General features: G+C 44.5%; 2 protein-coding genes across 2 annotated transcripts; both read right to left on the bottom strand.

Annotated features, from left to right (window-relative positions):
* Positions 1–1,807: 1,807 nt before the first annotated feature.
* Positions 1,808–13,116, bottom strand: UBAP1L (ubiquitin associated protein 1 like). Its single transcript, XM_060755879.2, has 6 exons — positions 12,750–13,116; positions 10,113–10,267; positions 8,326–9,111; positions 6,085–6,285; positions 4,261–4,362; positions 1,808–2,113 (listed from the first exon to the last, which is right to left on the bottom strand). The coding sequence occupies exons 2-6, from the start codon at positions 10,242–10,244 to the stop codon at positions 1,979–1,981; spliced, it is 1,356 nt and encodes a 451-aa protein (XP_060611862.2). The 5' UTR covers positions 10,245–10,267; positions 12,750–13,116; the 3' UTR covers positions 1,808–1,978.
* A 288-nt stretch (positions 13,117–13,404) lies between these two features.
* On the bottom strand, positions 13,405–24,695 carry PDCD7 (programmed cell death 7). The gene is made up of 5 exons (XM_060755620.2): positions 24,001–24,695; positions 17,683–17,821; positions 16,382–16,618; positions 15,758–15,845; positions 13,405–15,097 (listed from the first exon to the last, which is right to left on the bottom strand). Exons 1-5 carry the CDS (start codon positions 24,628–24,630, stop codon positions 14,980–14,982), a joined length of 1,212 nt encoding a protein of 403 aa, XP_060611603.2. The 5' UTR covers positions 24,631–24,695; the 3' UTR covers positions 13,405–14,979.
* Between the last annotated feature and the right edge of the window lie 1,268 nt (positions 24,696–25,963).

The raw sequence follows: 25,963 nt of genomic DNA, 5'->3' as shown, positions 1-25,963 counted from the left end.
TCAGCCATGGGTTGAGGTTCCGTGTTTTAGCCTGCCACTTTTGGACTCTTGCTTGCTGAGGTGTTCCTGTGAGTAGAATCATAGAGTTGGAAGAGACCTCATGGGCCATCCAGTCCAACCCCCCGCCAAGAAGCAGGAATATTGCATTCAAAGCACTCCCGACAGATGGCCATCCAGCCTCTGTTTGAAAGCTTCCAAAGAAGAAGCCTCCACCACAAACCGGGCAGAGAGTTCCACTGCTGAACGGCTCTCACAGTCAGGAAGTTCTTCCTCATGTTCAGATGGAATCTCCTTTCTTGTAGTTTGAAGCCATTGTTCTGTGTCCTAGTTTCCAGGGCAGCAGAAAACAAGCTTGCTCCCTCCTCGCTGTGACTTTCCCTCACATATTTTTACCTGGCTATCTCCTCTCCTCTCAGCCTTCTCTTCTTCAGGCTAAACATGCCCAGCTCTTTAAGCTGCTCCTCATAGGGCTTGTTCTCCAGACCCTTGATCATTTTAGTCGCTCTCCTCTGGACACATTCCAGCTTGTCAATATCTCTCTTCAATTGTGGTGCCCAGAATTGGACACAATATTTCTGTAGATCTTATGAAAATGTTTCTTGATTTAAGGCATTGGCTTACTGGCTGATATCCGAATAGAGGATGGGCCGGATATGTCACTGCTTTGGTCCTTTCATTTCTGGCTGCTACTTCCCGACGTATATCAGGTGTTGCAATGCTTGCTAAACAGTATAATTTCTCCAGTGGTTTTGGGCGTAGACATCCTGCGTTAATACGGCATGTCTCATTAAGATCATCATCCACTGTTTTAACATGATGAGATGTATTCCACACTGGGCATTTGTATTCAGCAGCAGAGTAGCCAAGCGCAAGGGCAGATGTCTTCACTGTATCTGGTTGTGATCCCTAGGTTGTTCCCGTCAGCTTTCATATAATATTATTTCTAACACCCACTTTTTGCTTGATAGTTAAGCAAAGTAAGTCAGAGCACGGTCCAGGGTAACTTCCAGTTATATTTTGGTGTGCTGCATGAAATATTCATTGAAAAACTATCACAAAATGTGCTGTAGCAGGATATCGCTTCCACTAAAACAATGCTTTTCAATTCCATACACCTTTTCCATGTCTTTATTATAGAACCAAATAGGAAACAACATTTATAACACCATACTTGCTAGAAGTTGAATGAATGCTGTTTTATTCAAGAATAGTATTCTGCATCAAGCTACCTTAAAAACTACATAAAAGATGCTTATTTACAACTCTCACGATTCCAGAGCATTGAGTCGTATCAGTTCAAGTGGTGTCAAACTGCATTAATTCTATTGTGTCGATCAGGCATGGGCTCTCCAAGTGTTTTGGACTTCAACAGCCAACTCCAATAGACTGTTAGGAATTGTGGGAGTTGAGGAGCGGCTTCAAGAGCTGGGTATGTTTAGCCTGAAGAAGGGAAGGCTGAGAGGAGACATGATAGCCATGTATAAATACGTGAGAGGAAGTCATAAGGAGGAGGGAGCAAGCTTGTTTTCTGCTGCCCTGGAGACTAGGATGCAGAACAATGGCTTCAAACTACAAGAAAGGAGATTTCATCTGAGCATTAGGAAGAACTTCCTGACTGTGAGAGCCATTCAACAGTGGAACTCTCTGCCTCGGAGTGTGGCGGAGGCTCCTTCTTTGGAAGCTTTTAAACAGAGGCTGGATGGCCATCTGTCGGGGCTGCTTTGAATGCGATTTTCTTGCTTCTTGGCAGGGAGTGGGACTGGATGGCCCATGAGGTCTCTTCTAACTCTATGATTCTATGATTTTAAGTCCAAAGCATCTGGAGGGCCAAAGTTTGCCCATACCTGGTGTAGATGCACTGTAAGTTTGCAGTCGGCACTTGGAAGCATGCCTTGAAAAACTGCATATGTCATTTACTGCTTAGAACTGGCAAAATACTGTATGTGTTTGGTCCATGATTCACACAAAGAAGCAGCATTTACTGGGTTCGGGCCATGAGTTCTTCCAGAGCAAGGTCTCGGTGGTTTTCACACAAAAGGAGGACTTCCTTGATGTCGGCTTGCTGGAAGCCCATGTCATTGAACTGCACCAGGAGGTGAAGGAATTCTGACGCCTGGAAGTCAAAGGAAGCAGAGGTGAAACAAACAAAAGTGTCTGCATGCTCTCCAAATCCTAAAGTATTGAACAGAACTTAGTTGGCATCTCATAGAACAGGGATCCCCAAACTATGGCCCACAGTCCAGATTTAGTCCTGCAAGGTCCTTTCTTTGTCCCTGCCCTAAACTTTAGACATAGGCTTGTCCTAAGTCAGAAACAACATAACTTACTTAGGCGATTCCTCGTTGTCCAAGTAGGATTGTCTTCCAAGATCAGTGTACTGGCAGTGGGTCCGTAGCTGACTATGAAGCCCTATTCTTGATCTGCATCTTCTCCGGCAGTGAGGGCATTGTTTTCCAGGTGGAAGGTAGTCCCGGTCAGGGTTGGCTTGACGCGCCTTCCTCTTGGCACATTTCTCTCTTTCACCCTCCATTTGTGCCTCTTCAAATTCTACAGCACTGCTGGTCACAGCTGACCTCCAGCTGGAGTGCTTAAGGGCCAGGGCTTCCCAGTTCTCAGTGTCTATGCCAGAGTTTTTAAGGTTGGCTTTGAGCCCATCTTAAAATCTCTTTTCCTGCCCACCAACATTCCGTTTCCATTCTTGAGTTCGGAGTAGAGCAACTGCTTTGGGAGACGGTGGTGGGGCATCCGGACAATGTGACCGGTCCACCAGAGTTGATGGCAGAGGACCATCACTTCAATGCTGGTGGTCTTTGCTTCTTCCAGCACACTGACATTTGTCTGCTTGTCTTGTGAATTTGCAGGATTTTTTGGAGGCAACGCTGATGGAATCGTTCCAGGAGTTGCATGTGATGTCTGTAGATAGTTCATGTCTTGCAGGCGTATAGCAGGGTTGGGAGGACAATAGCTTTATAAACAAGCACCTTGGTATTCCTATGGATGTCCCGGTCCTCAAACACTTTCTGCTTCATTCAGAAAAAAAACTGCACTTGCAGAGCTCAGGCGGTGTTGTATTTCAGTCTCGATGTTGATTTTTGTGGAGAGGTGGCTGCCAAGGTAGTGGAAATGGTCACCATTTTCTAATGTTACACCATTAAGCTGTATTTCTGGCATTGGAGAGGGATTGGCTGGTGACTGCTGAAACAGCAGACCAGAAGCAACTTGTAGTTTCTCAAGTCGCTTCTGACACAATTATTTTTTTTTTTACTAAACTCAAGATTCTTTAGCTTTTCATTAATGTCCTGGTCTTCATACAACATGAAGGCACACAATAGCAACAATCCTAACAAACTTGACTCTCTCATCAGCCAAAAGCAGGCCTACCCTTCTCATTGAAATACTGGTAAGTTTATGTTGGTCAACATTGTTTATGTTGGTTAAAATTGAAGCCCTCAGCTTGAAAAGTTTGAGGACCTTTCTCATAGAGGTTCCCTTGCTTATGGAAATGGTGAAGCTGGATCTACACTCTCCCTATAATCCAATTTCTGAATCCTTTCTTTGAACAGTGTTATTTGAATCTGCACCAGGCATGGGCAAAGGAATTGTGGGAGTTGAAGTCCAAAATACCTGGAGGGCTCATGCCTGGTCTTCACTACAAGCCGATGATCTGGGCCTCTTCCATACAGCCCTGTATCCCAGAATATCAATGCAGAAAATCCCACAATATCTGCTTTGAGCTTGGTTATCTGAGTCCACACTCAGATAATGTGGGATTTTTTTGGCTTGATATTCTGGGATATAGGCCTGTGTGGAAGGACCTCTGGATTCAGGAGCTGATTTATATGACAGTATAGGGGCCTGAGACATCTAATGCAAAATCTTCCAGATCTATGGAAGAAGAGTTATGCAACATCCATGCAGTCCCATTGGTTGCATGGTGTCCATCCTTACTTTCAAGGCTCATAAACAAAAAGCCATCCTTGGTTTCTGCCCACTCTGAGTAACTCTGAGGTTGAGCAGAAATGCAGATCTATTCCACATCAATATATTCATACTGCAAGTTGAGAGCAGAAACATGGCTAGAGATGAGAACATTTTCCTTTCTAAACTGTATCTCCCAGAGTGGCCCATTTGGACATAATTTGGGATCCAGAGTCCAAAAGAGTAATTAATTTTCCAAGCTTTGGCCCTTTCCCTCTTTCTCCCTCGATTGTGTTTCAAGGAGGCATTCAGTAATGTCTTCTCCAACTGTTGGGTGCTGACCTTCTTCTCCGAGTTCTGGAACATCTCCATAGCTTCCTCCACCTGGGCCTCTTCATAGCCTTGCTTCAGGAGTTTGTCACAGGCGCTGAGGTAGCTGAGAAACTGTCATGGAGAAGCAAAAGAGGGAAGCCAGAGTGAGTTAGCAGGACAAGTTTCCATCAGGAATCCATAGGATACATTGCAGAATAGGTGAATGGCCCTGGCTCAATGCTACGTGATCTTATATAATTTGGTGAAACACCATCACTCTTGGGCAGAAAACTGCACAACAAAAAGCCCAAGAAGTCATATTATAAGAGGTGCTATTTGACTACATTATTGTCTAGAAGGCAATTTGAACATCCACAGATGGAACTCTGCTTGACTGCTTTTATTTATTGTGTCAGGAGCGAACCAAAACAGTTGTATTGCATTAAAAACAAACAAATAAAGAAAACACAAAGTTTGCAGGCTTGGAATTCTTTTAAATGTCCTTTGACCAGTAGCTGGCCACTTGGAGTGCCTCTGGTGTTGCTGCAAGAAGGTCCTCCATTGTGCATATGGTTGCATTGCAGTAGGTGGTCTGTGGTTTGCTCTTCTCCACACTCACATGTCGTGTTGACTGCTGCTATGGAGGAACAAACCTATCCCCTCTCCTGATTGGGGCTTCCTGATGCAGAGCAGAATTCTGGGAAATGTAGTTCAGGGAAGAGCCTTTTGCATTCTCTGGCATAGGGTTCCTTGCCTTCCTAAACTATATTTCCCAGAATTCTGTACTCTCAGTGTTTTTCCCAGCAAACTCTGCTTTCTCCCTGCTGTCTCCCACTCCTCATCGTCTGCTTTGAACTAGATCATATGGCAGTGTAGGCTCATATAATCCAGTTCAAGGCAGATAATCTGGAATCAAACCCTGGATTATATGGAAGTGTAGATTTCCACCACCTAAAGTGCCTATATCATCACTTGAGAGGCCCCTCCCCTTCTGGCACCAACGGCTGCTCTGGCCAGAGCGAAGACAGAGGGGAGCAGAAGACACTTCCATCTTGTCTTTACTAATAATATAATATAGTATATTGTATATACATATAATATTTATAATATTATAATGTAATACAATATATTACTAGTAATAATAATTCAATATTATAATTATAATTATATATTTACATTACATGTAATATTACTAATAATAGTACAATATAATGGTATAGTGCAATATAGTAATAAATACAGATATTGTACTATGCTAATAATATAATATATTGTATGAAAATATATATTGTAAGCTGCTCTGAGTCCCCTTCGGGGTGAGAAGGGCGGCATATAAATGCCGTAAACAAATAAATAAACAAATAAAGTGGTGGGCTGGGTGGATGCTCTAGACATGCCGAGAAGCGATCAATCATCGCATCATATATGGACATCTAGCGAAATCAAGAGGCTATTCGTTTAAAGAGGAAAGGCAGCCTTTTTGGCTTTGCGTTGCTTCCTTGCGCTGAACATGAAACTCACTTTGGGGGGCTTCCGAGGTGCAAACGAAAAAGTATTGGATAACTTTTGATTCTTAAATTTTTGGCCCATCCATATGATATCGTGTTGGAAGTACAAATTTAACAAATTTGATCTGACTTACAAGGACTAATGAAAAAAAATGCACACCCATATTCTTACAAATCCTTGAATTCCATAGCATTGATCTATGGCAGTTAAATCAGTGTCAAACTGATTCATTCCACAGTGTAGAGGCACCCTTCATTCAAGACCAACTTGATGGGGCCAAATGTCCATTGCACTCCCCTGGTTTGCCAGATATAGAGAGGAAGGGCTTTTGCTCTGCTTACTGACCTGCCCCAAACTTTGGCTCCCGGTCTTTTGGAGAGCAAGGATGGCCCGACGTATAGGGTAGCCCAAGGCTAACACCGGCTCAATGAGGTCCCGCTCCTCTTGGCTCAAAGCCGAAAGCAAGTCCGATGTGGAATCGGGATGATCTTTCTCAGAAACGGGGACTCGTTGGACCCCAGGAAGGCAGGAATATGGGCTGAGGGACTGCAAAGAGACAATGGAAAAGGGAACAGAGAGTTGGTTAATTTGCAAGCCTTTCCCAAAGAAGGTTGGCTCTTTGAGGGAATGCATTATCATCCTGCTGTGTAGGAACATCAAGCAACTATAGACAACAAACTGAGACTAAACGAGGAGAATAATCATGGCAGGGCTCAAGCTCAAATGGAAAACAGCCTCTAATAAATACAACTTCGAATTTGGGGCAAAGTTTCCAATTCTTGTAATGTCTTTAAGAACATGGGTCACGATGCTCAAAAGCAATGCTTTCTTATCTTTGCAATGGCAAAACCAATTTAGACAAAACTGCAGAATGAGCCAAGAAAATTCCCTTACATGGGGCTGTTCCCCATTTGGGCTTCTGACTCTCAACATCCTGTTTTAATTTCATCCTGGAGAATTATTTCAAACATGGAGTGACCCTGGCTTGGGAAACAAATGCCTGGAAGCCTTATTATGTTTCCAAGGAGATGACAAAGGGCGATATAACAACGGACAACAACAGCAACGGGGACCGGAAACACATGTATATGTGTGTGTGTGTGCATAAGGACAAGTTTAATAAACAAACCAAAGCAATCTCATATTACTGTAATTGTGGGATAGGTGGTTTAAGTGCCATTGGGGACATGTTTCCTTGTGGATAGTATTTTAAATGCAGTGAGGCACTTGAGTAGGGTTTTTTCATCCAAGATTTCACAGCCCTGGGATACAACTTCGGTTCAAACATACATTTTGAGACCTAATTTTGAGCCTGAGATTTATAGTGAGGCACTAGCATGCTTTAGCTGAGAACATGCTTTAGCTGAGAACTACAGCTTGCATGATTCCACAGCATTGAACTGTTGTACTTGAAGTAGCGTTAAACTGCATTCATCCTACAGTGTAGACCAGGCTTAAGCAGCTAAGGGGGAAAAGGAAAAGGCCTGAGGCTGTTAGGAATTGTGGGAGTTGAAGTCCAAAACACCTAGAGGGCCCAAGTTTGCCCATGCCTAGTGTAGACACACCTCCTCAACCTGCAGCCCTCCAGGTGTTTTGAATCTCATCTCCAAGAATTCCTGACCATTGAATAAGGTGGCAAAAGAGACACATGGAGGGCCACAGGTTGAAGGTGAAAGGGGCCGGGCTTTAGCACAGCGGGTTAAACCGCCAGCTGCAGAAAATCTTGCTGATAGAAAGGTCGGCAGTTCAAGCCCGGGTTGGGGTGAGCTCCCACCGTCAGCCCAGCTTCTGCTTACTTAATAGTTCGCAAAGAATAATATGAGTGGATAAATAAGTACCCGCTTTGGCAGGGAGGTAATAAAAGGTGCCCCTATGGACATGCCAGTGATTAGAAAAGGACAACAAAGCTCCTTGGCATGGAAGATGGAGCGACAGCACCTCCTCATGGCCTGATTACAGCCTCCAGATGCCAGAGATGGAAAAAGATGGGAAGCCTTTACCTTTGTTTATGTACTGTCTGTCTTTATTAACTGTATAATCAGCATTGAATGTTTGCCATATGTGTGTTGTGTAATCCACCCTGAGTTCCTCGGGGAGATAGGGCAGAAGATAAATAAAGTATATTATTATTATTATTATTATTATTATTATTATTATTATTATTAAAGTTCTTACTACCAGCAACTAAACTTCTGTCATATAGTCCAGTTTCCAAAACCAGATTGTCTGCTTTGAACTGGATTCAAAGCAAATAATCTGGAATCAGACCCTGGACTATATGGAAGTGTAGATTTCCACCATTTAAAGTGGTGTGCTGGGTGGATGCTCTAGACATGCTGAGAAGTGATCAATTGTCGCATCTTATGGACATCTAGCAAAATATCTAGGTAACACAGGAAGACTAGATCCCAACTCGAGCCTTGTGTGCTTTTGTGTAAATACAATTTTCCTGCTTCTTGGCAGAATGGGGTTGGATTGGATGACCCACAAGGTCTCTTCCAACTCTATGATTCTGTGATGTCTGAAACCATGCCATTCTGTGAGAGTGTGACATGAGAAAGACAAGCAAAGCAAGCGGCCCCTTACCGGAACCGTGGGCTTGTGCCTTTGGATTGGAGGGACCCCTCCTGCGGCTGTCAGGGGCCTTGAGTCACAGTGTGGGGTTGATGGTGGTGTGGGAGTCAGGGTCCCCACCAGGGATAAGTCAGAGGAAGTCCCATATCTGAGGCTCCTGCTGCTCCGGGAGCGCTGGTGGAGGGAGAAAGCCCTGGAGGCCAAGGTGGGCTCCGTTGAGGTCTGGTTCAGAGGATGCATGAAGGCGGCCAGCTTCTTCTTGGCTCCTTCCAACTCATTCTTCATGCTGCTGAACAAAAACATGGAACGTCTCTGTTTTAGCGGAGGAGGCTTTGAGCAAGTGCTCTCTGTTGGGGTCTCCATGGGCCCTGGGGAGGTATTCGGTCTACATTGCGGAAGGCTTAGGAACCGAGGTAAGGTGCTGGGAACGCCATCAGCCTTGTCAGACGAAGGCCCCTCTTCTCCATCGCTTTCAGCACAGTTTGTTGAGGGAGACTCTTCTCCATCTGAGTGCTCCTCAGAACGGAGGTCCTCCTTCCCTTGGTTTTTGTTCCTGGCACAGCTAAAGGTCTCGGCTGCTGTGACCAACCTCACACACCTCTGGACCGGTGTTATGTCCTTGACTTTGCTGTTGGCCACTTCGTTGCCATTGGCCAAATTGTCTTTCGAGTCCACCAGGAGCAACCAACATGGAGGAGCTGTTGGGACCACGTCAGTGGTCACTTGGTACCAGGGAATGTCTTCCCGAGAAGCAGAATCTATCCAGTAGAGAACCTTCTTCTCAAGGGAGAAATCGTGCTGTTCGGATAGAAGAAGAATTATCAGTATATTTCCTCATATTTATAAAATAGTTCACACGGAGCACAGGTGAAAGTCTGTCTGTGTCGTTTGATGTGCTCAGTGATGATTTGTCTATGAACAGTTTTAAAAGTGTTTAGAAACGAGGGGAGAATTGCATGTGATGATGTCCTAACTACCACTGGCCATAGGAGCCCCTGGTGGCGCAGTGGGTTAAACCCCTGTGCCGGTAGGACTGAAGACCGACAGGTCGCAGGTTCGAATCCGGGGAGAAGCGGATGAGCTCCCTCTATCAGTTCCAGCTCCTCATACAGGGACATGAGAGAAGCCTCCCACAAGGATGATAAAAACATCAAAAATCATCAGGGCGTCCTCTGGGCAACGTCCTTGCAGACGGCCAATTCTCTCACACCAGAAGCAACTTGTAGTTTCTCAGGTCGCTCCTGACATGACAAAAAAAAAAAAAAAGCACTGGCCATCAACATATGGGGATTTGGCTTTATTTACAGATTTTATTAAATGATCTCTGTAATAATTTCAAAATCCTCCAGCACAACCTTATGGTCAAATAGCAAATGCAATTAGAAACAAAAGAATTCTGGGAAAAGCCATATCTATATAAATAAAAATGTAATGTTCGTTTGAGGGATTGACATAACTCAAAAAACACTGGATGAATTGACACCAAATTTGGACACAATACACGTATCAGGCCAATGAGTGATTATCACTCATAAAAACATTGAAAAACACAGCAGAAGAGAATTAAAAAGCCAAAAAGTGAAAAATACATTACAACGCATTTGCAAAACCACATATATCAACACAAACACACATATATACACATATACACAAATATATATACACACACATACACACACAAAACATATACACAGACTGGGCCACAGCAACATGTGGCAGCGGATGGCTAGTTATTACTAATTCTCTTGTTCCTATTATATCAATATATATGAAAGGATACCACTTACTTGCTTACTTACCATTGTGCACATTAGGATGTCTACACAGTTGGGCATCTCGAATTCCGGTGCAGACACAAAGTTCTCCTCGCCCATGGAAGCATCGACAAAATCTATGGTCATTCGGAAAGGGACGTCTTCCAGGCAATTCATGATTTCGCTTGTTATATCACACTCTAATAAAAGGGAATAAAACAAATATGAAGTGATTGATTTGATAATGTATTAAATTGTATATGGAACACTTTGGGCTGGGTTACAGAGCTTTAAACATTACATTTTTATTTATATGGAGATGTCTAGATGTCTGTCTATCTATCTATCTATCATCTATCTATCTATCTATCTATCTATCTATCTATCTATCTATCTATCTATCTATCGTTCTATCTATTGTTCTACCTATCTACAAAATGTAGCCAGGTGAAGTGTTTATAAATTCAACAACAGAGTTCTTGTTGAAAGGCTATTGATAGGTCTGTCTGTCTGTCTATCTATCTATCTATCTATCTATCTATCTATCTATCTATCTATCTATCTATCTTTCTATCTCTAAAATGCAGCCAGCTGAGTGTTTATAAACTCAACAACGGAGTTCTTTTTGAAAGGCTATTGATGACTATCTATCTATCTATCTATCTATCTATCTCTAAAATGCAGCCAGGCTAAGTGTTTATGAATTCAACAATGGAGTTTTTGTTGAAAGGCTATTGCCAGGACTGACTATCTATCTATCGATCTATCTATCTCTAAAATGCAGCCTGGCAAAGTGTTTATAAACCCAACAATTATTGAAAGGTGACTGCCAGGACCGGATCTCCTGTTGCTTTAGAAGGGTAGAGGTGGACAGAGACTGTCCGGCACGTGGACGTCCCTTAATGCCTTCCACATGCCCTGTTTTTGGGAAGCTTGCCAGGCGAAGGCCATCTGTCGCTATGAGGTGAAAGGCACGTCTTCCTCGCCAGCCAAGACTTACTCAGCTGCCACGATGAGTAGCACAGAGGAGGGAGGGAGGAAGGGAGAGGACCTGGCTGAAGCAAGAAAGAGACACTGGAGTACATTTCTGTTTCACTCATCCAGCGAGTGACATTTGGCAACAAGAGATGCTACCTATCTGCGTCCTTTTATTACTATTATGACTTACTGAAGAGCCAACTTGGTCGTTTTGAGTGTTGGGTTGTGACTTGGAAGACCAGAGTTTGAATCTGCTCCTTTCAGTTATGGAAAACCACTGGGTGACCTGGGTCAAGACACACTCTCTCAACCTTTAAGTAAAGATAAAGGTTTTCCCCTGACATGTCTTGATTCTGGGGTGTGGTGCTCATCTCTATTTCTAAGCTGAAGAGCCGGCATTGTCCATAGACACCTCCAAGGTCATGTGGCTGGCATCACTGCATGGAGCGCCGTTACCTTCCCGCTGGAGCGGTACCTATTGATCTACTCACATTTGCATGTTTTTGAACTGCTAGGTTGGCAGAAACTAGGGCTGACAGCGGAAGCTCACGCCGCTTCCTGGAATCGAACCTGCGACCTTTTGGTAAAGCAGCTCAGCACTTTAACCCACTGTGCCACCTGGGGCTCCCCTCTTAACCTTTAGCAAAAGTCAAAGGCCAACCCCCAACCGGGCTGTGGCACAGCTAGTTAGTAGCCAGCTGCATTAAATCACTACTGATTGAGAGGTGATGAGTTTGAAGCGGGTAAGCTCCCGACCATTAATAGTATAGCTTGCTGTTGACCTATGCAGCCCGAAAGACAGTTGGATCTGTCAAGTAGGAAATTTAGGTACCGTTTTATGCAGGGAGGCTAATTTAACTAATTTACGACACAAAAAAACCTTCCAGCAGCCTGAGTAAGAATGAGGAAGTACTCCATCAAGGACTCGGTGTCACAAGTGGACGGTGAAGCGACAGCTCCCCCTGTGGCCGGAATCAAGCATATACTCACGAAGTTGGAAAAGCTGGAATGTTAAATTGCCTCTGTGTCTACCTATATATGTTGTATGTCTATGGCATTGAATGCTTGCCATGTATATGTGCAATGTAATCCACCCTGTCTCCTGTGGGGTGAGAAGGGTGGAATACAAATACTGTAAATAAATAAAATAAATAAGCCCCAGTGGAATAAATTTAGCCAAGGAAAGAGAAGATAAAATCCTAGAGTTGGAAGAGAACCCAAGTGCCGAAATGGCAAGGGACTGGCAAACTATGACACCTAGAATAGTTTATATCGTGGCAACTGGGATGGGGGTTTAGTAACAGATAACCTGAGTCATGAAGAACTAGTCAACAAATGGCTGCAATCTGGGAACTAGTTCAAAAAGATAAGTTGCTATAAAAAGGTATTGATTGGCTGAAATTGACTGCTGACTCCAAAGTTCCTTACCTAAGTTGACACCAACATTTTAGTACTATTTTTGCTGACATTTATCCAGTCTTGGTACAAGTCATATGAATCAAACAGGAGATATTCAACACCATGCTTTTAGGATTTCCAAAAGCACTAGAAATTACCATATTTTCATGGTATGCATAAGGCAAAAAATAAAATAAAATTAGGACTTCATAAATAAATAAATCTGTCTTGAAATGATTTCCCCTTTACATCATAGTATTCCATATATATCAACACATACATGTCCTATATAGGGTTACGTCTTACCTTAGAAAAGAACCATCCAGCGACTTGTTGGGCAGAAGGCAGAGGAGTCTTGTTGACGATCTGCTTGTAATGTTTTTTTTGCGTGTTTACACAGGAAGTCAGCACAACGCAGGGTTCACTTTTCCAAAGCGGATTATCAGAGTTACTTAAGAGGTTAATCTTGTATCACCTTTGAGCGAATAAGGAGCCTAACCGCTGACGGTGAAAGAAGCCATTTTTATCAATAGGCTTTGCTGTCAAATGTTAACAAAACTCCAGAACTCAATGTATATCAAGCATGGGTGAACCTTGGCCCTCAAGGTGTTTTGGACTTCAACTCCCAGAATTCCTAACAGCCTCAGGCCCTTTCCTTTTCCCCCTCAGCCGCTTAAGCGGCTGAGGGGGAAAAGGAAGGGGCCTGAGGCTGTTAGGAATTCTGGGAGTTGAAATCCAAAATACCTGGAGGGCCAAAGTTTGCTCATGTCTGATGTATATATATATTTAACTGGATGGTGAATCCTTTTAGACTTGCTTTAATCTATATGATTGCAAAAGAGGGATTTTCTGGTAGAACTCCATCCTTGTATCGGTTCTACGGCATCATCACAACTCCAAAAGTTTGTATCAACTTTTACAGATGGAGGAATAATAATAAAAAAACACCAAAACAACTCAACAATGAGAAACATCCTTTATTGCTTCAAGTACAAAAATATTAAATAGCAGAACTTGACAATGTGCCAAACCAAACCATCAACAATTGATATGTTGATCAGATTACGCAACAATAATATTGTTTCAATGGAGAATATTGCATATCTTCCCACTCGGGCATTTGACAAAAGCTTTCGATCTTCACAGGGCTTCACGAGGTGCATAGTTTGCATTCAACCCCAAACCCAATATTCAACTATATTCAATGAAATCCTGTTGCGTCCTCGGTCAAAACTGCCATGGTATAACTTCCATTTCCATTCCAAACTAGGACTGAAAATCAGTTGGATCCTAATGTGCATGGTTCTTGGTTCTCCCAAATTATAATTTGTTACTCTGCAAATTGGGCTTCCACAAAAATGCTTAATTAAAAATGATCTTGAATGCAACCAGAGAAAAGCAAACTCAAACACAAAGCTTTTTCACTGAACACCAACCAGGTATTTTTGAACTGACAGAGATATTGTCTGCTCTCTATTATTCTTTGGTACTTTTATACTGTTCTATTATGTACGTCATCCAAACATGTCAATGCAACTTGCACCCACATATTGGCAACGCGGATGTTGATTCTCTCTCTGTTGCTCTAACTTAATGCTTTAGCTAAAGCACTCAACCAGGAATTGGCAAACTTAAGTTCTCCAGGTGTTTTGGACTCCAAATCCCACAATTCCTAACAGCCTCAGGCCCCTTCCTTTTCCCTTTCCCTTTCCTTTTCCGCTTAAGTGGCTGTGGGGGAAAAGGAAGGAGCCTGAGACTGTTAGGAATTGTGGAAGTTGAAGTACTTGCACTAAACCAAACTTGAAAGAAGGCGACAATTCAATCAATTATTTAATTAACTGTGCATAAGCCTAAGACAATGGCACACACACACACACATATACATACACACACACACACGCGCGCATTATTCATCCCTAACTGTAAAAATCCACATCTCTGCTCTTGGAACTGCAATGTTAACGGTGCATTCAGGACATGCCATTTCCTGCCACTTTAAAAGATAAGGGTGAAAATATTTCACTTCTGGAGGAAAGGTGTCTCGGCATTGAAATGCACAGCTGCAAAGCAGGCGGCAACACACACATAACAGTCGATCATTTACAATACTGTCATGAATGAGACATTAAAACATCAGTGTCTCACTTCTTGAAAACAACATCAAACTCCTGAACAAACTATTTCGTATCCCCCAGTGTCTCACTTTTTGAAAACAACATCATACTCCTGAACAAACTATTTCATATCCCCCAGTGTCTCACTTTTTGAAAACATCATACTCCTGAACAAACTATTTCGTATCCCCCAGTGTCTCACTTTTTGAAAACAACATCATACTCCTGAACAAACTATTTCATATCCCCCAGTGTCTCACTTTTTGAAAACAACATCATACTCCTGAACAAACTATTTCGTATCCCCCAGGTGTCCGTTGGCTCTGATTTGCATGAAAACAAATGCAATGCATTTTTAGATTAAAGGCATTTGCGGAATGCATTGAACCCCTCCTGAGTTGCGGAGCGCGGTTTTAAAGGCATCATCTGACAGCCGTGGCCCAGATATCGCTGGAAGGCGGACTGGGGAGGACCCATCCTGGAGGGACACCTTGTCCTTCTGGGTGATCCGCCGGCACCAAGAACCGATCCCATTCATGCCTTGAGAACAGAAAAGCAATAGGTGACGTATCCAGCATTGGGTCTGAAATTTGTACCCTGGAAAGTCAGAAATGTTGAGGTACAAGCACAATCCTGGTATGACAAAAAAGTGAATTTATAGACACAATGCTTTGTTTTGTTGGAAAACAATAGAATCCTCTGCTTTACAAAAAAGAAAGCAAGGAAATGGAAGAGAAGGGAGGCTCCAGCAGAACGTTCCCTTGATCTTGTTTCATAGAAATATGTTTTAATATATGTATTTTACTGAATGTTTTATAATTATGTGTTTTTAACTATGCCCCACCCCGGGTCGTGAGGGGAGGTAGGCAAAAATACAATTATTATTATTATTACTATCTTTATTCTTATAATTGATCTGTGACTCCAGGGTAAAGGGCCAACAAAAGTTTCAGGTCCCATTAATGATTTTGCTAACTGGAATCTGTTTCCATTAGAAAGCTAACTGCTGTAATAAGATTCTGATTAAAATTAATCTAAATGAAGGCAGGGAAGGAATGTCAAAATGTGGAATTACTGCTTCCAAAAAGAAAGAGAGAAAGAGAGAGAGAAGAGAGAGAGAGAGAGAGAGAGAGAGAGAGAGAGAGAGAGAGCGAGCATAATCCAAACTAATTTCCTTGCTCTAGTGTTGCTGATTCTTACCTGATCTGGATGAGAGCTGGCAGAGAATATTCAGCTTGCAAATAATATTGGGTAAAGGGCTTCAAAATGTGAGTGAGGGGAAATTCATCTGCAAAACATAAGACCACATCCCCAGAATCAGAAATAGGAAATTATTCCCAAAAGATGGAAGACATAAGTTATTAAATCTGCTTTTAAGCAGAGGTATTGACTACAAAATTTAATCTAGATGTCTGCAATCCAAATAGACCCTTTATATCTGAATTAGAAGGGTTAACACCCCTGTGGAGTGTATTTTGCTGTGTGCGCCCCTGTTCATAAGATCTCAATTCACTTTCTGTCCCTGTGAAAATTGGATTTTGAACAATTAGACTTGTTGTGGAAACAAGTACTGAGGATAAGGCTTCAGTGGAGAACCTTTTCCCCCACAATAACCACTCTTCCAGGAATAAATTTCTTTTTGTTGAATAGATTTATCTATTTCTCTATTATTTCTCTTACTTCCTATTGTCCCATTCCTGTTCTTAACTTTGAGTCGTTTGTAAGTCAGACGTTTGTAATTCAGGGACTGTCTGCAAATAACCCCATATTTCAAATGTACCCTCTCCTGCCCCAAGGACTTCAGCAAAGGGCTACAAAAGCTACCTGGGTCTCCAAAGAGTTTGGAGTCCATCTCTCGCTTCTGTTGCAGGAGTTTCTCCCTCTCCTTCCTCTGCTTCTTCTCTAGGTCTCTCTTCCTCTCCTCCTCCTGCTCCCCTTCCAGCATCACACGCAGAGCGCGCTCTTCAGCGTCGTAGAGCTCTGTGCGCTTCTTGATGGAGGCCCTTAAGCTCTGGACTTCGTTTTCAAAGGCCTCGTCTGCAGCAGCGGGTGGACAAATACCTGTGTCCCAAAAGAAAGGGAATGAAACAAACCAACAAAAGTATGACCTACAGCAAGTCAGAGGAGTAACCAATTCGTTTTTTACTTTAGCTTCACTCCTGAGGACCTTCCTGGGTTCTTTCCAAAATATTGTTTCACAAAACATTTAAATACAAGTAAAAGTTACATGGGAGTCTCCAGTGGCATAGTGGGTTAAACTGCTGACCTGCTAAACTTGCTGACCAAAAAGTTGGCAGTTTGAATCCGGGGAGCAGGGTGAGCTCCTGCTGTCAACCCCAGCTTCTGCCAACTTAGCAGTTTGAAAATATACAAATGTGAGTAGATAAATAGGTACTGCTCCAACAGGAAGATGATGGCGCTCCATGCAGTTATGCTGGCACATGACCTTGGAGGCATCTATGGACAATGCCGGCTCTTCGGCTTAGAGATAAGCACCATCCCCCAGAGTTGGACACAACTAGATTCATGTCAAGTGGAAACCTTTACCTTTTAAAAGTAACCAGAATGAAACATCTTTTAGAACAAATAAATATCTCATTTCCATGACTACTTGCAAGAAGGTGGTCCAGCTTGTCCAGCTACTTATGCAGTTGGAATTTAAAATGCAATGTCAATTTTGTAGCTGTGTTTGGTGCATGTTTATATATGTGTGTGTGTGTGTGTGTGTGTTTTTATCTATGTAACGTATGCATTGTATGTAATGTATGTAACGGCGCTCCATGCAGTCATGCCGGCCACATGACCTTGGAGGTGTCTACGGACAACGCCAGCTCTTCGGCTTAGAAATGGAGATGAGCACCACACCCCAGAGTCAGACATGACTCGACTTAATGTCAGGGGACTACCTTTACCTTTACCTAATGTATGTATATATTTTATGCTCAGATGATTTAGGCTTTGTTGTACCTCGCCTCGAGCTGTCAGGAGAGATGGGTAATAAATAAAACTTACTACTACTACTACTACTACTACTACTACTACTACTAAGGGGTTGGACTGGATGGCCCACAGGGTCCATTCCTACTCTATGATTCTATTCATTTGTAATGAAAAGTTTGGCTTACCTTTCCTTCCCGCTGCTTCTTTCCTCAGTTTCCTCAGCTTTTCCAAACCCCGCAGGATTTCGGCCATGCGCTTGGTGTCCGCTTGCTTTTTCCTGACTTCGGACAAGACACTGTCTGCAGCAGCTTTCAGTTCCTTTTCCTAAATGGGAGGGAAACAAGAACACCCTATGAAGAAGAAACTCCATGGACCCTTATCATCAACAGAGCTGCTGGAATACATTCTGCATAGGTAAAGGTTTTCCACTGACATTAAGTCCAGTTGTGTCTGACTTTGGGGGGTGGCGCTCATCTCCATTTTTAAACCGAAGAACCAGTGTTGTCCGTAGACACCTCCAAGGTCATGTAGCTGGCATGACTGCATGGAGCGTGTTACCTTCCAGCCGGAGTGGTACTTATTGATCTACTCACATTTGCATGTTTTTACAACTGGTAAGTTGGCAGAAGCTGGGGACCTAACAGTGGGAGTTCACGCCACTTTCTACATTCAAAGCTGCGACCTTCCAGTCAGCAAGTTCTGCAGCTCAGAATTTTAAACCACTGTGCACTGTGAATTTTAAACCACCGGGGGCACAGAGACAAGCTTAATTTGTGCACAGGGAGCGTACTACTCCACTGACTGCTGATCAGCTTCCGAGCACAATTCAAAGTGCTGGTTTTAACCTTTAAAGCCCTAAACAGTTCTGGGCCAGATTACCTGTCCGAACGTATCTCCTGTTACGAACCATCACAAAGCTTAAGATCGTCATACGAAGCTCTGCTCTCGATCCCACCACTCTCACAAATGCGGTTGAGGGACAGGACCTTCTCGGCAGTGCCCCCCCCCCCCCCTCCGGTCTGTGGAATTCCCTCCCTAAGGACATCAGGATGGCCACCTCCCTCCTGTCTTTTAGAAGACAATTAAAGACTTGGCTTTGGGACCAGGCATTTGTCTAGTGGACAGCGACAATCAGAAGAAAAAAAATTAGGACATATGCAACATTGGATTTTCCCAACTTGGTCTTGGTTTGAATTGACATCTTAATTTATTGTTTAATGAATTTGGTAATGAATCTGTATAATGTGTTTTAATGATTTTTACTGTTTTAATTGTAACCTTTGTTGTTTATTTGTTGCTAGCATCACATGATGATTATGTGAGGCTGCCCTGAGTCCCCCTTTGGGGGGAGAAGGAAGGGGTAAAAATGCATGTAATAAATAAATAAATGAAATAATAGGATTTTAATTTTTTTTTCTTATTTTAGGAAACCAAACAGGATTCTAAGGCTAAAACCAAACACTTTAAATCCACAAGGTCTTCGTTAGATGAAGTGGTCTGGATGGCAACGCTCAAGGACAGGTCCCAGGAGGTTTCTGAAAGGAGCCTGAGGCTGTTCGGAATGGTAGGAGTTGAAGTCCAAAACACTCAAGGGAGGGCCCAAGTTGGCCCATGGCTGATCTACAAGGAGAAACGGTGCCTAAGCTGCCCTTGAAGACGGTTCGGAAACTATAGCTGGTGCAAAGATCGGCGGCCAGTTAACTGGAGCAAGTTACAGAGAGCGGTCAACCCTCCTGTTTAAACAGTTCCAATGGCTGCTGATAAGTTTCCGGTCCCAATACAAGGTGCAGGTTATCACCTATAAAGCTCTAAACCAGGGGTGCTCAACCTTCCTCATGCTGCGACCCCTTAATACAATTCCTCATGTTGTGGTGACCCCCAACCCTAAAATTATTTTCCTTCCTACTTCGTAACTGTCATTTTGCTACTGTTATCGATCGTAGTGTAAATATCTCATACGCAGGATGTATTTTCATTCCCTAGACCAACCCACAAATACAAATACTGGTGGGTTGTTGGGGGGGGGGGGGAGGTTGATTTTGTCATTTGGGAGTTGTGGTTGCTGGGGTTTGTAGTTCACCTGCAATCAAAGAGCATTTTGAACTCTACCAACAATGGAATGTGCCAACATTGTGCCAACATTGAACCAAAGTTGGCACACTGAACTCCCATGGCAAACAGAAAATATTGGAAGGGTTTGGTGGGCATTGACCTTGGATTTTGGAGTTGTAGTTTGCCTACATCCAGAGAGCACTGTGAACTCAAGCGATGATGGATCTGGACCAAACTTGGCACGACTACTCAACATGCCCAAATGTGAACACTGGTGGAGTTTGGGGAAAATGGTCCTTGACATTTTGGGAGTTGTAGTTGCTGGGATTTGTAGTTCACCTACAATCAAAGAGCATTCTGAACCCCACCAATGACTGAATTGGGCCAAACTTCCCACATAGAGCCCCCATGACCAACAGAAAATACTGTGTTTTCTGGTGGTCATTAGTGACCCCTCTGACATTCCCTCATGACCCCTCCAGGGGTCCCGACCCCTAGGTTGAAAACCACTTCTCTAAACGGTTCAGGACCTGCCTATCTGCGTGACTGCCTCCTCCCTTATGAGCCCATGCGGTCCTTAAGCTCTTCCAGGGATGCTCTTCTCTCGCTCCCGCCCGTCTCAGGCACGGTTGGTGGGGACGAGAGAGAGGGCATTCTCGGTGGTGGCCCCCTGTCTCTGGAACTCCCTGGCACCCTCCTTATCCACATTCAGTAAGGAATTAAAGACATGGATGTTTCGTCGTGCTTCCAATTGACGACTCCTATAACAAATGGCCTGTATCATGACTGGAATTGTCATTCAATCTGATGTACTATATTATATTAACTGATCCTGTGAATTTGCTCTGTTTCCATGATATTTCTTATGCCGTTATATTGTTATCCACCTTACTAAACCACTTTATCCTTTAACTAGTTCATGTAGTGGTTCCCCCCCCCCCCCCAAATTAGTCTGCTATTATTGTTGTTGCTAGGTATTATTGTTATGTTGTTTATGTCTTAATTGTTATTGCTGTGTTTTTAATTGTATTCTGCCTGGGCTTGGGCCCCATGTAAGCCGCCCTTCGGGGAGATGGAGACGGGGTAGAAAAATAAGCTCCTGCTCCTTCCTCTTCTTCTAAGACAGCGTTTCTCAACCTGGGGGTCGGGACCTCTGGAGGGGTTGCGAGGGGGTGTAAGAGGGGTCACCAGAGGCCATCAGAAAACCCAGTATTTTCTGTTGGTCATGGGGGTTCTGTGTGGGAATTTTGGCCCAATTCTATCATTGGTGGGATTCAGAATGCTCTTTGATTGTAGGTGAACTATAAATCCCAGCAACTACAAATCTATAATGTCAAGGTCTATTTTCCCCAAACTCCACCAGGGTTCGCATTTGGGCATATTGAGTATTCATTCCAAGTTTGGTCCAGATCCATCATTGTTAGTGCTCTCTGGATGTAGGTGAACTACAACTCCAAAATTCAAGATCATTGCCCACCAAACCCTGTTCGGAAACTTCAACTGGTCCAGCGAGCGGCAGCCAGATTGCTTACCGGAGCAACATACAGGGAGCACACCACCCCCCTGCTGTGTCAGCTCTACTGGCTGCCGGTTCAATTCCGAGCACAATGCAAGGTGCTGGTTTTGACCTACAAAACCTTTTATGGTTGCGGTCCAGTGTATCTGTCCGAACGTATCTCCCTCTACGTCCCACCCCGGAATTTGAGATCATCTGGGGAGGCCCTGCTCTCGACACTACCGCTATCATAAGTGAGGCTGGTGGGGACGAGGAGCAGAGCCTTCTCAGTAGTGGCCCCTCACGTGTGGAACTCACTCCCGGAGGAAATCAGGGCATCAACATCCCTCCTCTCCTTCAGGAGGAAGGTAAAGATATGGAAACCAGATGGATAGGAGTGAAAGAACTGACAATTGTGGAATTGGAATTTAAACTATGAGATTGTGAAACGCTGACCGTCAATGAGGTTTGTATTGGTTTTATGGTTGTTTTTGCCTATAATAATTATTGTTTTCTGTTAATTGTTGTTATTGCTAGAATTGCTGTTTGCGTTAACTGATGTTATTGTCTTTTGCTATTATGTAATGCGGGCATCGAATTGTGCCTTGCTTTTGTAAGCCGCCCTGAGTCCCCCCTGGGGTGAGAAGGGCGGGGTAGAAGCAACTGAAATAAATAAATAGTATTTTTTATTGGTCATGGGAGTTCTGTGTGCCAAGATCGGTTCAATTCCATTGTTGGTGGAGTTCAGAATGCTCTTTGATTGTAGGTGAACTATAAATCCCAGCAACTACAACTCCAAAATGACAAAATCAACCCCCCCCCCCAAAACCCCACCAATATTCAAATTTGGGCGTATAAAGTGTTGTTGTTCATTCGTTCAGTCGTCTCCGACTCTTCGTGACCTCATGGACCAGCCCACGCCAGAGCTCCCTGTCAGCCGTCACCGCCCCCAGCTCCTTCAAGATCATTCCAGTCACTTCAAGAATGCCATCCATCCATCTTGCCCTTGGTCTGCCCCTCTTCCTTTTGCCTTCCACTTTCCCCAACATAATTGTCTTCTCTAGGCTTTGCTGTCTCCTCATGATGTGGCCAAAGTACTTCAACTTTGTCTCTAGTCTCCTTCCCTCCAGTGAGCAGTCGGGCTTTATTTCCTGGAGGATGGACTGGTTGGATCTTCTCGCAGTCCAAGGCACTCTCAGAACTTTCCTCCAACACCACAGCTCAAAAGCATCTCTCTTCCTTCGCTCAGCCTTCCCTAAGGTCCAGCTCTCACATCCGTAGGTGGCTACAAGGAATACCATGGCTTTGACTATGCGGATCTTTGTTGCCAGTCTGATGTCTCTGCTCTTTACTATTTTATCGAGACTGGACATTGCTCTCCTCCCAAGAAGGAAGCGTCCTCTGATTTCCTGGCTACAGTCTGCATCTGCAGTAATCTTTGCGCCTAGAAATACAAAGTCTGTCACGGCCTCCACATTTTCTCCCTCTATTTTCCAGTTGTCAATCATTCTTGTTGCCATAATCTTGTTTTTTTTTATGTTTAGCTGCAACCCAGCTTTTGCGCTTTCTTCTTTCACCTTGATTAGAAGGCTCCTCAGCTCCTCCTCGCTTTCGGCCATCAGAGTGGTGTCATCTGCATATCTGAGGTTGTTAATGTTTCTTCCAGCAATTTTCACCCCAGCTTTGCATTCCTCAAGCCCCGCACATCGCATGATGTGTTCTGCATACTAGTTAAAGAGGTTGGGTGAGAGTATGCAGCCTTGCCGTACGCCTTTCCCAATCTTGAACCAGTCTGTTGTTCCGTGGTCAGTTCTGACTGTTGCGACTTGGTCCTTATACAGATTCCTCAGGAGAGAGACAAGGTGGCTTGGGATGCCCATCCCACCAAGAACTTGCCACAATTTATTATGATCCACACAGTCAAAAGCTTTAGAATAGGCAATGAAGCAGAAAGAGATGTTTTTCTGAAACTCCCTGCCTTTCTCCATTATCCAGCGGATATTGGCAATCTGGTCTCTGGTTCCTCTGCCTTTTCTAAAGCCAGCTTGAACATCTGGCAATTCTCGCTCCATGTATTGCTGGAGTCTTCCTTGCAGGATCTTGAGCATTACCTTACTGGCATGAGAAATAAGGGCCACTGTACGGAAGTTGGAGCAGCCTTTCACATTTCCCTTTTTCTGGTATGGGGATATAAGTTAATTGTTTTGAGTCTGATGGTTGTATTTATTTATTTATTTTGCTTCATTTTTATACCGCATTTATCAGCCTGTTCGGTGACTCAATGCGGTTTACAATATAATTCATATAACAAACAATAATTAAGACACATCGTACACGGACAAACAAACACATAATCATCAACGCCTCAGTGAAATCAGATCCCGTTCTCATAATCATTCTGCCGTTTCCTTGTTCAATTATACCGTCGTCATGAGTTCAACTGCATTGCTAGCCGAACGCCTGTTCATAGAGCCACGTCTTGACCCTCCTCCGAAACGCCAGCAACGAAGGGGCCTGCCTGATGTCCGCGGGTAGGGCATTCCATAGCCGAGGGGCCACCACCGAGAAGGCCCTGTCTCTCGTCCCCGCCAACCGCGCTTGTGACGCTGGCGGGACCGAGAGCAGGGCCTCCCCGGACGATCTTAACGTCCTCGCCGGTTCATAGGTGGAGATGCGTTCGGAGAGGTAAGTGGGGCCGGAACCGTTTAGGGTGAAGTACAACTCCAAAATTCAAGATCACTGCCCACCAAATCCTTCCAGTATTTTCTGTTGGTCATGGGAGTTCTGTGTGCCAAGATGGGTTCAATTCCATTGTTGGTGGAGTTCAGAATGCTCTTTGATTGTAGGTGAACTATAAATCCCAGCAACTACAACTCCCAAATGACAAAATCAACCCCCCCCCCCATAAGGCCCACCAATATTCAAATTTGGGCGTATAAAGTATAAAGGGCCTCACCCTCCGCTGCTGCTCGTCCTCCCAGGCCCGGCGCGCCCTCCACCGCTCGGTGCGGGCCTCCTCCTCCTCCGCCAGGCGGGCCTGCTCCTCCTCGCGGGCCGCGCGGGTTGCCTGCCTCTGCTTGCGGCGCCGCAGTCGCTTCTTGCGGCTCCTCTCCCGGGCCGCGGCCTTTTCACTTCCCTCCTCCTTCTCCTCCTCCTCTCCTTGTAGCTCCGCCGAGGCTCGAGCTGCACAAAGCAGCGCCTGGAGGGCCTTGAGGCCTAAATCAACCGGGGGCGCTTTGGGAGGCGGCTTCTTCTTCTTCTTCTTTTCCTCCAGTTCCGAGCGGGGCCGGGAAAGGAAGCGGAGCAGCCAGGCCTCCTCCTTTTTCTCTTTCTCCGCCTCCAAGGCGCTACTCGAGTCCGGCGCCGGACTAGGCCTCTCTGCGGCCTGCAACGGTCGCCATGGCAACGGAGCCTGCTGTGGCAGTTGTTGCCAAGGAGGAGGAAGAGGAGGAAAGGCGGAAGGGAATGGAGGGAACGCGGGAGGAGGCATGGGAGGGGGAAGGCCGCGGAAGGGCCCCGGTTGGAAGCCGTGCGGCAGCGGGGGAGCCCCGAAGCGAGGCGGGAGCGGAGGTGGCGGCGGCGGCATCGCCCTCGTAGTAGTAGCAAAGCCGACGCTTCTCTTCACCAAGACTAGGCCCCACTTCCGGTTCGGCCAGCGGAAGTCTCTACCGCCCTCTAGAGCAGGCGTGGGCAAACTTGGGCCCTCCAGGTGTTTTGGACTCCAACTCCCACAATTCCTAACAGCCGGTAGGCTGTTAGGAATTGTGGGAGTTGGAGTCCAAAACACCTGGAGGGCCCAAGTTTGCCCACGCCTGCTCTAGAGCATGGAAAGATTCTCTTCGCCTTTTGAGTCGCCAGAGTTTGGCTTTTGAGGACTTCTCAGACAGATAACCCTTTATCCTCCTTTTCTTTCTCTTTTCTCTTCCTCCTTTCTTCCTCCTCTTCCTCTAGCTCTTCTTTATCTTCCTCTTTTACTTCTTCCGCTTCTACTTCTCCTTTCTCATCCTTCTCTTCTTTCTCCACTTCTTTTCCTCCTTTACTTCCTCCTCCCCCTCTTCTCTTCCTCCTCTTCCTTTTTTCTCCTTTTCTCTTCCTCCTTTACTACTTCTTTTTCTTTCTTCTCTTCCTCCTCCTCTTCCTTTTCTGTTTCTCCATTACTTTTTCTTCCCTCTTCGTCTCTTCCTTCCTTTTTTCTCTTCCTCCTTTACTTCTCTTTTCTTTCTCCTCCTCCTTTCTCTTCTTCCTCTTCTTTTTTCCTTTTCTCTTCCTCCTTTACTACTTCTTTCTCTTCCTTTCTTCTCTTCCTCCTCCTCTTCCTTTTCTGTTTCTCCATTACTTCTTCTTCCACCTCTTCGTCTCTTCCTCCCTTTATTCTCTTCCTCCTTTACTTCCCTCTTTTCTTTCTCCTCCTCCTTTCTCTTCTTCCTCTTCTTTTCTCCTTTTCTCTGACTCCTTTACTTCTTTCTCTTCCTTTCTTCTCTTCCTCCTCTTCCTTTTCTGTTTCTCCATTACTTCTTCTTCCACCTCTTCGTCTCTTTCTTTTTTCTCTTCCTCCTTTACTTCTCTTTTATTTCTCCTCCTCCTTTCTCTTCTCTTCTTTCTCCTCCTCCTTTACTTTTTTCTCCTCTTCCCCTTTTCTTTTCTCTTTTCTTCCTTTACTTATTCTTTCTCCTTCCTCATAGAATCATAGTTGGAAGAGACCTCATGGGCCATCCAGTCCAACCCCCTGCCAAGAAGCAGTATTTTGCATTCAAAGCACCCCCGACAGATGGCCATCCAGCCTCTGTTTAAAAGCTTCCAAAGAAGGCGCCTCCACCACGCTCCGGAGCAGAGAGGTCCACTGCTTTTTTTTTGTCATGTCAGGAGCAACTTGAGAAATTGCAAGTCGCTTCTGGTGTGAGAGAATTGGCCATCTGCAA

This window comes from Anolis sagrei, chromosome 9 (assembly GCF_037176765.1).
Source record: "Anolis sagrei isolate rAnoSag1 chromosome 9, rAnoSag1.mat, whole genome shotgun sequence".
NCBI lineage: Eukaryota > Metazoa > Chordata > Lepidosauria > Squamata > Dactyloidae > Anolis > Anolis sagrei.
This window is presented reverse-complemented; position numbering and strand designations above follow the sequence as displayed.

Excerpts from the sequence above, each read along its gene's own strand:
- UBAP1L (XM_060755879.2), bottom strand. The coding sequence starts at position 10,244 with ATGAATTGCCTGGAAGACGTCCCTTTCCGAATGACCATAGATTTTGTC. Across the intron at positions 9,112-10,112 it reads ACATCCTAATGTGCACAATG|CACGATTTCTCCCTTGAGAA; the intron begins GTAAGTAAGCAA and ends CTATCCGAACAG. Across the intron at positions 4,363-6,084 it reads GGAGCCAAAGTTTGGGGCAG|TTTCTCAGCTACCTCAGCGC; the intron begins GTCAGTAAGCAG and ends TCTCCATGACAG.
- PDCD7 (XM_060755620.2), bottom strand. The coding sequence starts at position 24,630 with ATGCCGCCGCCGCCACCTCCGCTCCCGCCTCGCTTCGGGGCTCCCCCG. Across the intron at positions 16,619-17,682 it reads AGAAGCAGCGGGAAGGAAAG|GTATTTGTCCACCCGCTGCT; the intron begins GTAAGCCAAACT and ends TTTGGGACACAG. Across the intron at positions 15,846-16,381 it reads CAAACTCTTTGGAGACCCAG|ATGAATTTCCCCTCACTCAC; the intron begins GTAGCTTTTGTA and ends TATGTTTTGCAG.